Source organism: Citrus sinensis, chromosome 3 (genome assembly GCF_022201045.2).
Source record: "Citrus sinensis cultivar Valencia sweet orange chromosome 3, DVS_A1.0, whole genome shotgun sequence".
Lineage (NCBI taxonomy): Eukaryota > Viridiplantae > Streptophyta > Magnoliopsida > Sapindales > Rutaceae > Citrus > Citrus sinensis.
Genome location: NC_068558.1, coordinates 47291415 through 47304002, shown reverse-complemented (window position 1 = coordinate 47304002; position 12588 = coordinate 47291415). Strand labels below are relative to the sequence as shown.

At 29.7% G+C, this 12588-nt stretch overlaps 1 protein-coding gene across 1 annotated transcript; it reads right to left on the bottom strand.

Moving 5' to 3' along the window:
- Window positions 1-5925: 5925 nt before the first annotated feature.
- On the bottom strand, window positions 5926-7825 carry LOC102619657 (NAC domain-containing protein 43). Its single transcript, XM_006491296.4, has 3 exons — window positions 7578-7825; window positions 7191-7462; window positions 5926-7098 (listed from the first exon to the last, which is right to left on the bottom strand). The coding sequence occupies exons 1-3, from the start codon at window positions 7759-7761 to the stop codon at window positions 6355-6357; spliced, it is 1200 nt and encodes a 399-aa protein (XP_006491359.1). The 5' UTR covers window positions 7762-7825; the 3' UTR covers window positions 5926-6354.
- Window positions 7826-12588: the final 4763 nt, after the last annotated feature.

Genomic DNA, 12588 nt, shown 5'->3' with positions numbered 1-12588 from the left:
AAATAAAACTACTAAGAATTTACTTTATTTAACTTTAATATTTTTCTAATTTTATACCAAACTCGTTGTTTCTAATGCTACTTTGTTAGTATGATTATTAAACTTTAATTAAACTAACATAGTTTCTTTGTGGAACAATGCTCATCTAAATTATTAAGCTTTCAAATTTATGTCATTTACACATAAGGTAGTGAAAATAATAATTAGATTTCATTTAAAAATTTTAAATTATAAGTCTTAAAATTAAATACACACATTATTAGATATACTAACTCATGTTTACTGGGGCAATTTGGACATTTTATAACATAATAATAAAATAATAAAATGAAACTTATATTAAAGTTTATGATCAAAGATGGTCAAAGAAATCTAAGGAAGAAATAAATAGAAGAATTTAATTGATTAACTATATAAAATTTTTATTGATTTGTATTTTTTAAAGATATTGTGAACTAATTGTAATTATTTTCTAAAAGTGAGATGAATTTACAAAAATAATAGGGTGAAAATATCCCCACCCTAAAAATATTTGCTTGGGAAAAAGGTAACAACATCTTGGTGATTTAGTGAAATGATCATGAAGATATATATATATATATATATTATAAATGGTAATATAGACTCCTTTTTTAGTTAATTAGATCCTTTGACAATAATGACTCTCAATTATAGTTGTAAAAAAAAAAAAAAAAAAGAGTCTCTATGACTAATTTTGAAAAGAAGAGCGCGTATATAATTATTTTAACAGACCACGAGGATGTCATTCTTATTGTTCCTATCCGGTGGTGGTTGTGGTGTTATTATTAGCACGATGCTATTTGAATTCTCTACACTCATTTTTTCTATACACCATTAACAAAAGTTAAAAATTAATTTTTTTCTCTTTAAACCCTTTATAATTCTAAAATTAACCATATTTAAAAATCTCAATATTTAATTTCTAAAACTACAAAATTTTGTCTGCATACACCAAAATCAAACTTCATCTTTTTTTGCTTTATTATCTTTTTTTACGTCTTATGATTTCTTTTTTTTCTTTTTTCCCCTTATTATTCCTTTCTATAAACACTAATCATTAAAAAGAAATCACCTCTAGTATACACAATGAGATAGGTTATATAATGTATTTCTAGAAATGACAACATCGCCTTGATTTATTTGATGGGCTTTTGATTTTGACAATATCTATGAAAATTGAATTTTCTTTTTTCTCTGATTGTTTGTGAGTATGATTTTTTAATTTCCTTACTAGAATATTTGTTTTTTTTACTATAATAATAAGAAAGGTTGAATTCTATGATTAGGTAAACTGTATTATCTTTGGTAATTTTCGTGAGTCTCCATAATTCCATTTTTATTGTTGTTCTCACAAGGATTCAGTTGCCATAAATGATTAACATATTACTTAAATTTACAAGATAGCATGGATGTGGAGAGGATGAAGAAACGGAATAAGAAGATGGGTGTTAAAAGTAAAGACTTATCTTTGTCTTAAATAGTAATTTTAGTAATGGGTATTCATGTAATTTAAATTTTTATTAAAAAAAGGTGTAAAGAGTATATTTATAGGTCTAAATATAGCCTGACCCTTATTATTATTATCTCAATAAGATTAAAATATTTCGAGTAAAAAATACTGTCTATGTGGTTTCATTTTTTTTTTCGGGTGTTTTAATGTGTGCTTGCTTATTGCCATAAAATTATTATATCCGGAGCCCATTCATAAATCAAGCCTGTCAATATATGTTGAAAGAGTTAAAATATTGGCACCCCTTCAATATTCTTATAGAACCCCTCGTTTTTACATTTACAATTTTAACCTTAATTGAATAAAGGGCATTAATTTCAAATTCTTTTTTTCCTTTTATTTTTTTTGTCATTATTTATCCAAACATTTTGTAATTTTGATATCATTTCAAAATATTATTTCAAACTTTTGAAGTTTTTTGAATAATTTAAATATTTTATAATATGATGATGATTTTATTTTATTTAAGTATTTAACTTTTAATTTATTGAAATTATGTATCTATACCTATTGTAAAATAATTAAATAAGTAAAAGAGAAATGAGGTGGAGATAGGAAAATCATTCTCCACGTGGCAATTCCTCATCCCCACCCCATTAAAATTATTGGAGAATGAGGTGGGGAATGCGGGCGAAAATTAATTATGGGGTGAGGAATGGGTAGGCCTCCCCACCCCTAATCCACCCCAGCCCATTGTCATCCCTATGCTAAACTAATGTGTTTATTTATCTGAGTTATTTCTTAATATCAACAAAAATTTGAATACTATGAGAAGGTGAAAGAAGGATTTTATATTAAATTTCGAAAGTTCTTTAGATATAGAGAGATGGTCAAAATCTTATTGTAGTTTATTGAGAGAGATGAGAGCAAGGTTAGAGTGAGAAATTATTTTAATTACTTTTACTGGGACTCTTAAGAATAGAGGTTTTATGAGGATATTTGAGGCGTGCCAATAGCAACACTCATGTTGAAAACCTTGATTCAAACCCCATGGGTTTATTTCTCTAAATTCTAATAAGAGTATATCCAATCCCTGTATATTTTGTATGTGTTGATTGTAATATTTTTTTTTTATAAAAAATATAATACTCATTTTCTAAAATAATTAATATATTATGCAAAAAAATTTGGATGAATTTTCATAAAGTAAAAATATTATTAACCGATCCATCATTTAATGAATGGATGCCATTTTATCATAATGTTGGGATCAATCTAATTTATTACTATAAGAAGGTTTTAACTTAATAACGGTGTATGAATGGTCATAAAAAATTAATACATATATAATAAAATGGCTTCAAGTTATTTCATAGATTGGCAAGTGGGAATTTCTTTCGCAATGCTGTGATTTTTCTTAGCAAAAACATAATTCGCTAGGCATATGTGAAGTAATTTTAGGTTAAAAATAAGATATTTGGATCCAATGCTAAGCTGATCTATACTCATTCTTCATAATCCTCTGTCATATACATGTATAACAATATAATATTAAAATTTAATTAGTTTTATATTATTATCTAATGATTATTAATTTTATATTTAAAAAATATTAACAAAAAAACCAACTCAGTACTCAATCCAAATCTATATCGACAAAGTAATCTCTCGCTGATTGATGACATGAAGACAGGATAGTGGTGCCAGTCTCCTCTTTCAATAAACCTAATATACCCTAGTTTCCTGGAAGTTAGTGAAAATTAGCAATTTTTTTCTTTTTACTGTTGGAAGTATTCTCTCAAAGACTCGAAGAAGAGACAGTCTTAAGAATGTGTAAAACAAGGCATTAGCATATCCTCCCTTTTAATGACATTAATAATTAATATTCGATTCTCGACTTCGGATTTCAAAAGAGATAACCTTACATATTCTGCTTTCAATCAAATCGATCTATTCGGTGCCTCGTTTTGATCAGATGTAACACCTTTCCCGCATGGGCCGACCCCACCTTTCACCTAACATTGATAATTAAATCTCTGATTTTGTGCTCCAAGTGTTCATCCAAGTGTCCAAATGATGACTAACAGCTCTGAAAAATCATGGTCTAATTAACAGCAGCAGAGGCTCTCCATGTTCGTAATACTCAATGATACAGAGGGTTGGTGCAGTGTTGTAACTTTAAACTATACATATATAACAGATTGGAGGTAACAGAATATGTAAAATCAACAAAAAGTTACGAGGACAAAAATCTTAACGAAAATAAAAAGGAAAAAAAAGTAGACAGAAACTATGCTTTTAATTTCATGTATATGTTTCATTTTTTAGCTGTATTAGTGGTTTAATTAGTTTAAGACATATTTTAGTTAGTTTTAAGATACAAAATGGTTGGAACATTATTTTCGTGGGGGAAATGTGATTATTATTGATAAAGTTATCATTGCATTTGTTAAGGTACATTATTCATGAACTTATGTCATGTGGCGACTTTTATATTTTGGACTTATTATACTATTTGATACTTTGGACTTATGAATTGATGGCAGTTTGACCATATTAAATTGAAATTATGGCATCTGAAAATTAAAGAATGATTGGGGAGATATTTGACAGCGTATTGTGTTACCCAATATGTGCATGACGCCTCAATTGATGTCATTTGTTAGCCAGTTGGGATGTGGGTCTGGTACTTATAATGACGTGTTTTAGTTCGTAATTATTTATTGGTTAGCTTACAACAAAGTTTAAACAACCTACGGGCAATGCAATACTGAGGGTATCTCCGCGGACAGTTCTGGATATTGACTTTTCATTCCACGTTCGGAATTATGCACTGAGAAATAATTTGATTATTTGAAATCATGAGCATGCCATAATGGATAACAAGACGACGAACATGAATGCCAACCTTCGCAGAAATCATCCGTGCCCATTATTTTTCTTAAATTGTACTATGGAATCTGCTTTTGTTGCATGTCATGACAAATGTTTTTGATTTCTTATCATATATAGTATATGACTGGAAAGAAAGAATTAACTGAAAGAATATCTATCTGCAAAAGCATCCTAAGAGCTTAAAATTCATTTTATCTTCAGTTCTTGAATTTCAACAAATAATCAAGAAGATCTTAAAAAATTTCAAAAACAAAACCTAAAATTTACGTTCTTTAGAATTTTTACAAAAATAAACAAACAAATAAATGAGAACAATACTTTTTCAAATAGAATATTTAGAAATGGTAGCATATAGAAAGTTGAGATGATAAATTGATGATCAGATAATGGATATGGATTTTTTATTTCAAGAAACTAATGTTTTATTTTTTGAATGAATAATGTATGTAATAATTTTCTTTGCAGAGAAGAGAGTGAGAAATTTTTTTTTTCATCTATGATTTTTTAGATCATAAGGTTCTTAATAGAAATTAAAAGGAATATTCAAAGTCCAAAATTTTAATGTTTAATAATTAAGCATTTTTAAGAACCTAAAAAGGTAAAAAATTATTTATTTTTCTTGGAAAAACTAATAATGAATGAATCAATGGTTCGAAAATATTATTAATTATATCTCTTTAACAATAAGATTACCAAATATAGATTTTTTTTATAAAAAAATAATTATTAATTAGAGAAATGTCTAATAGTTTATTACCTTGCATAATTTTTTTAAAGAAATAGTATTAATTAGAGAATTATTAATAAAATACTAAAAAACACGAGACTTTCTTAAAAGTTAAAGCCTTAGGTGATTGTCTATTTGCCTATACTTAAAGCCACCCCTGGGATGAAAGAATCTTACAAAGTAGTGTTTGTTTGGCAAGTGAAAGAAGCAAGGTTACTTCATTATTAAGAAATCTGGCTTACTAATCAAGTTATGAATACTAACAATTACTGTCCTTATTATAATGAACTCTACCATGCTATTTTATTCACAGACCGACTGGAACAGATCTTCGGAGACTTTGAGCAGCACCTCCTCTAATATTTTGATCTAAACACCGGAGAAACTAATTAATCCAAAGGGTTATGAATCAAAGTCTGTTCCCGGTTCAAATTAATTCTTCAAGGGAGCTTATAATCCTTTTACCAAATGCCTGCTGCATGTTTTTGGGACGTGGAGCCTTTTATTAATTCCCAAAAAAAAAAAAGTTTTGTTTTAATGAAAATCTTTATCCTTATAAAAAATTAAGAAAGAGAAATGGTTGGCAAGAAAGTGCTCTACGAGTTTGTACGCGAAAAAGTTGACGTCGAATATAAAGTGCAACAACCTTTTCCCTATGCATGGTGAAGGGACCTCACCAAATAATCTCGCATTCATAAGTCATAAAAGGTTAAGGTTTTTATTAGTACATGCAGTGACATAAATTAAAATTTGATTACAAGATAATAATTAATCTCAGGAAATTTTATCACAAAAAATTGGTTAATATTAACTAATTTGTAAGATTATGGATATTTAATGTGTATGTTAAAATACGTGCACGTGCATCGCGCGTGTGGCCAACAGTTGGATATGGAGCGGAGCCATCGATTCAGCTTCTCAAACAAACCGACAAACCATGTGACTCATAGATAATTAAGAGACCAAACATGACCACCTCGATGATGGTAATTTTAGAGAAGAAAAAGGTGAAATCATTGTATCAGTTGGCTAATATATCAATCAAACCACACGCACCCGCTGTTTTTGCTAGGCCTTCTAGATAGCAAGCTGAAATGGTAGACATCTTGATTGATTATTAGTAAAGGTGATAGTTGACAATGCAACCCAATCTTATATATATAACTTCACTCATATTCATTTATCACGTTACTGCTATAATCATACTCTTCTGACCTTATATAATAATAAAGCTATATATTTAAAATGTTGGGTTATTCTGTTATAACCTGTTATTTGACGCGTGGCACAGTGGGTCAGATGATGACGATGATCTGGTGTAATTCCAGATGTCTATCTCATTGTTATAATCTTCTGATCCATGATAAGAGCTGTTGGATGATAGTATTGATGAGGATCGTAGGGGTGGCAATTGGAAATCATGCTGATGATCATCATCAGTGGGGTTGCAGTAGGGTGCCATTGTAGGCTCATTGAAACAGGCTAATTGCCTTGATGTCTCAGTTTGGCCATTGAGCTGAGAGGCTACAAGCCGATCAAGGGCTGCCCAGCTGGTGAGTCCTGATGATGACTCCGTCTCCGTGTGATAAACAGAATTATTGAGATTACTACTACTCACCTGATTGGAAACTGAACCTTCAATTTCTGTGACCATGGGCATGGGATAGTGATGATAATTATTTTGGCTACCAGAGGAGTTCGGACTCCTTAGGCTTGGAAGTTTCAAGAACGGGTCATTGTGATCGAACCCCCCAGTACCAGTGCCCAATATTGCCCTGTAAAGTCTCAGGTTATTGTTGGGTTCATCACTTTCTTCCTTGCAAGTGCCACCCATGTGTTGAAGAATCTGCTCCAAAGATCCTTCATTGCATGAATTGAACATTCGGTTTCCATTGATAGATGAACTTGTAGGGCTTCCTAGGGTTTTGTGGTGATCTTTCTTCTTGAAGATACGACATACAACCCAACTCTCTTCCTGCGTTGCATCTCCCATGACATTTGATACCTATACCACATAAATTATATCATCAATAAAATAAATTAATGATTAAAAAGTAATGAGGGCTTTCGGAAATTTGGTTTAATTTGATAAATTACATTAGTAATTTCATTGGGATTGTCGTCGAGTCTATATTCATGCATGATCCAATCGGATTTTTGGCCATGGGGAGCTCGACCTTTGTAGAAGACCAAAGTTTTCCTCATGCCGATACGTCTACAGTTACTGTGTATCACCTTGTCACGACCGGTAGCCTTCCAGAAACCAGCAGCAGTAGCTCGATTTGTTCGAGTTCCAGTGGGGTATTTCTTGTCCTTGTGACTGAAAAAGTACCAATCGCTTTGAGGGGTGCTACCTATTTTGCACTTCTCTGCGTATGAAGTACGTGTCCATTAAAACTAACATTAATTACATCACTAAATTAACGGGAAAAGCTGCAATATGCATCAAGGCATGCGCGTAATAATTAAAGGATAATTTCTGACCTTGTATATCCCACGGCTCGAGCTTATTAAGATCGACATCACGAATCACATCTAAATCGATCTTCTCGGATGAGACCTTTTTCCTCAGGTAGTAATGCAAGAGTTCCTCTTCTGTGGGATGAAATCTGAAGCCAGGGGGGACCTGAGACTGCCCGTTTACTGATATACTCATGCTTTCAGGCATTTACAAGACAAAAAAAAGGAAAAATAGAATTGAGACGCAGAGAGAGAGAGAGAGAGAGAGAGTAATAAACTAACAAGTTGGTTGTACCAAATAGAGTACCTAGCACACTTTAACATATATATAAGATAGTAGGATATAAGGGGACCCAAAGATACAGGAGAAAAAGAAGAAGCATCCGTTCTTATGGCAACAATAGCATATAGTCTTAGTCTTAAGTGGGGTTCGTTTTACTATGCTTGGAGAAGAGCCAGCTACCTAAATAGATGGAGAAAGGATTGAAATTGGTATTGATTTTGGAAATTGAAGTGGGTCCCGGAATGGGTATCTGATTTGGGTCCTACTTGGACCCATTATGGGCAACTAGAGTGCGGGGGGAATGCCTCCATCGCAAATGTGACCCTCGACCTTAAAATCTCCTTAGAAAACTACCTACTAATTAAAATGAAAATCATCCGTCTCATTTTACTTGTGCAAATGCAACCACACTGAAAGAAAAGGATCATGATCAGATTCTCCCTTTTTTCTCTCTCGTTTATTTTCCTGTTACAACCACCGCTAATTGGAAGAAAGAAAGAGTTGATTGGTATAATTAGCCAAGCAGGCACCCCGCGAGTTTTCTTTTGCCACATGTATCTTTTAAATTTTATCCCATAATTTTCATCACAAATAATATAACAAAAATGCTAAATATAAAAGTGGCCCAATTGAATTAAAATAACCCAGGAGTTGAAGTTGTGATATCTTATATTGAATTCTTTAATAAGTTGCCCACCACAAACTAAATTTCTAATTCCATTTTCAATTTTAGACCTTTTCTTTTTTTGAAAAGCTCTACAAACATTACTACAATATTTTAAAAGTCCAAAATTTAAATTTTCCTAGAGGCAAAATAATTTTTCCAATTTCTAAAAGCTCTATTCAATTTACAATCAAATAGAATAAAAAAAAAGAATAAAAGAGTTTTTGGTATTAAAAAAAAAAGAAAAAGAAATCACTTTTGACTAGTAGAGAATTCAGACCAAGTATGCATTTAACCAAGATTTATTCTCAGCCGTTACAAGATAGCGTCCTTAAACATATATATATGTTAGACACCCCAAATTGTATCCTAAAATTTTATCCAAAATTATGTGATATGGAATGAAATTTTAGAATGTTTAACACTATAAACTATTTACCAAAGCATAATTGAAGACTTTATGCCCACAACAAAGTAATATTTATTGTTTACGGATGAAAAATTATATTTTGGCAACCCTTTAACTTTTTCAACTTTTTTTTTTTAATTTCTACTTTATAAAAAAAATGCAAATGAAATGGTCCCGTTGAAGAATATTATTGAGAAGCCAAGAAATTGGAAAAAGGGAGAAAAAAAAAATTCGCTTTCTCCTCAGACGTCAGGAGACAGTGGAAGAAATGTAATTAGTTAGGGAACTTTTAGGGGTCTTAATGCTAATCATTCAATTCCTTCTCAGAATTCTATGCCTTCAATCATTATTTGGGGCTGATATATGACGGAGCAACCACTTTAGTTACTAACCGGCATTGGCTTTGATCGAGCCAGTTATATCTTTAGTATTTTTATTTTTATTTTTAACAAAAAAAATCATGCAGCGTATTGGGCACTAGATATGATACTTATTTATTTTTTGGTTGCTGTTATGGTTGTTGTTGGAGTGATAATTCACGAGATAATAACATAAAATTGAGACGACTCTTTTTTTCTTATTTGGTATGTAGAGTGGGTTTTGTTTATCTACCTTGTATAATCGTATTCTTGTATCATAAAATTGGAAAACACTCGTTTTCTATTTTTTTGAGTTAATGATCATCAAAAGATTTTGAATATCATCTACGATGATTTGACAATATTATTCTGGCGGAAAATTTAATGTAAACAGCAAAAATTAAATAAGATTATACCATAAATAGATAAAATGAGCCCATACTTGGCTAGCATGTAAATAAAAGTAATTGTCACTATATGAATTGCCAATTTTCACGTAATCAATATATTATAATAAATATTTTATAAATATTTCTTTTTTTTCTTATAATATGTATTTTATAATATTTTAAAATTAAATGTAAAAAGTATAAGAAAAATATTTTATTATTAATTTTTTCACATCAAAACATATATTTCTTATTTTTAATACTTAATTTTTATTTTTATTTCTATTTATGTGATTTATTTAATCTATAATAAATATAAAAAAATGTATTTGAAAATAAGGACAATACTGTAAACTTATGCTGGCAATGAGGTTATTGGTTATTATAAAAATAATAGGGGGTAAATTATATATATTGAATATAGTAGGAGGACAAAATATTATGACTTATGAGTCCACCAAAGTAGATAATAATTTCATTTCTAGAAAATATAAAGAACCGACAATCATATTGGTCACCGCCATTGGTATTGTTTTGTTAGTAATATATGATAACAAGGTTTATACTAAAGTACATGGATAATTTAAAATTCTTTTATATTAATTGGAAGTGATTTTTAATCAGTTTTATTTGAATGTTCATTCGATTTAGGTAGGATTCCCACTTTACCTTCGAAAAGAAAAAAAAAAGGGAGTGGAAATTTTTAATCGACCATTATTAAAAAAATTTAGAAACAAATAACAATTTTGTCTCATATTCTATGTAAGAAGTTTGATTTAAAATGTTAAAAATTAATAGTAGGCTCGTTAATGACTTAATAATGTAAAAGATCATATAAATTTTAAAACGCGAAAAGACGCTTTTGATGAATGATGACGCATCTTGTTCAGCCAAAATAACGCCATTGGCCAAGAAAAAACATCTAGAAAGTTGGATTTTTCCTTTTCTTTCTTTTTTTGAATATAAAAAACGTAGAAGTTTGCATGGGAAGCAATCATATATAATATAGTTAAGACTGCTTGTGGTAATGGTGAAACGTCACAATTTAATCCCATAAGATCATTATTCTAGAGTTTGAATTTTGTACCAACTAATTTTCGTTCTTTTTAGATTTTGCCACGTATATTTTGAAAAAAAAAAATGAGAACTTATTTTATTCATCATGCTTTAGGTGGAAAAGGAGGTGTGTCCTATGTAGAATGAAATATAGAGCAACATGATTCAGTAATTTACTCTCCATGGTCTAGTTATGGAAAATTAACAAATGGGTCCCTTTTTCTTTTCTTTTTTCTCTCTTTTTCATAATGATATCTCCAGTAGCAATAATGTTATGCTTTCTCCATGATATCTAAAATCTAATAGATCATTGACACTGCTTAAATGACTAAAAAGTTACTTTAATGTCATATTAGATATTCTTGAATAGATAATTTGAGATGGCCAAGTCAAAGATTCAGGTTTACAAGGGTATTTTGATTATTAATTTTATAACAGGAATACCAGACCTATTTGACAGTAATAGAAAAGGTTTGACCCAATTTGAGAAAAGATAAAATTTAGGGATCTAGATGCTATTACACATCTAATAAAAATAGCGTAATTCTAATTGTATTGTTAAAAAGTAATAATAAGTAATGAATGTTTATTTATTTACTTAAGGAATAAATAGTGAAATCGTCTCAATATCTCAAACTGAAGCTAGATCTATCATTACTCAATGCAAAGCTTTTGCATTTGTATACCGATACGTTAATTTGTTTTTACAATTTAGTAGGTGCAAAACATTCAAACTTACCAAACATACAAAAATTTGGTAAAAACCACATAGTGGAATACTTTTACTTAAAATAATAATATTCTTCTTAAAATCTTAAACCCCACTTAACAGTCTTACTTATATTTATCGAAACCATAAAATCAAATGAGTAAAGAAAGTTAAGATTTGACGTCGATAATATGTAGGTCCTGTTTGAGATTAAGGTACTATAACTTTTTAAGTTATAACTGTTCTGAAAAAAAAAACTATAATTATAAACTAAAAGTTAATATTATGTCTTAAATATGATTTTAAATAATAATTTTAATAAAATTAGTAAATATATAATATATTTTTCATCATACAAACATAAAATCAAATTAACTTACCTTCTAAACTACAGCAGCTACTATTTACTAAACGCTTTAGGGTGCGTTTGGGATTGAGGTTGGGCAGCTGTAGCTTAAAAGCTACAGCACTAAAGTGTTTGGTAAACACTAACTGCTGTAGCTTTTAAGTTATATTGATATGATTTTTCACTTATATAATACAAAATCTATTATATCTTTAATAATTTTATCAAAATTATTATTTAAAATTTATATTTACTATATATTATTAACTTTTGTTTCATAATTACAGTTTTTTTTTTCACAGCAGCTGTACCTCAATCCCAAACGCACCCTTAGTACAGTAGCTTTTAAGCTACAACTGTTCGACCTCAATACATGCCTATAATAGAGAAATATATACATAGAGTCATTCTCTAGTGCATTTTTTTTTTAATGCAAACACTTGTTTAAACTGTAAGATTTAAGAGGGTTAGTTTTTAACTCTCATAAACTGCAACTGAGAACAAATAAACACACACACACACACACACAAACTAAGGATGCTACTAATTTTTTTAAAAAAAATTATAGATATAAATACAGTAACAGACAAAAAAAAAAAACAATATCTTATGTACCTATTTTTTTTGTAATTTAGGTATATACATGTTCTTACTAGAAACTTATTCTACACATGCATGCGTACGCATATGTGTGTGTGCATGTGTGTGTAATTATTCTCAAGCGTGGGTGTTCTTTTTTTTTTTTTTTTGAATGCGGACATATTGTTAAAGCATGCGGTTTAATAGCGTGTCCGTACTAACTCTATTAACTACATAGTTT

Excerpts from the sequence above, each read along its gene's own strand:
- LOC102619657 (XM_006491296.4), bottom strand. The coding sequence starts at position 7,761 with ATGCCTGAAAGCATGAGTATATCAGTAAACGGGCAGTCTCAGGTCCCC. Across the intron at positions 7,463-7,577 it reads CGAGCCGTGGGATATACAAG|AGAAGTGCAAAATAGGTAGC; the intron begins GTCAGAAATTAT and ends CTTCATACGCAG. Across the intron at positions 7,099-7,190 it reads ATCCCAATGAAATTACTAAT|GTATCAAATGTCATGGGAGA; the intron begins GTAATTTATCAA and ends TATGTGGTATAG.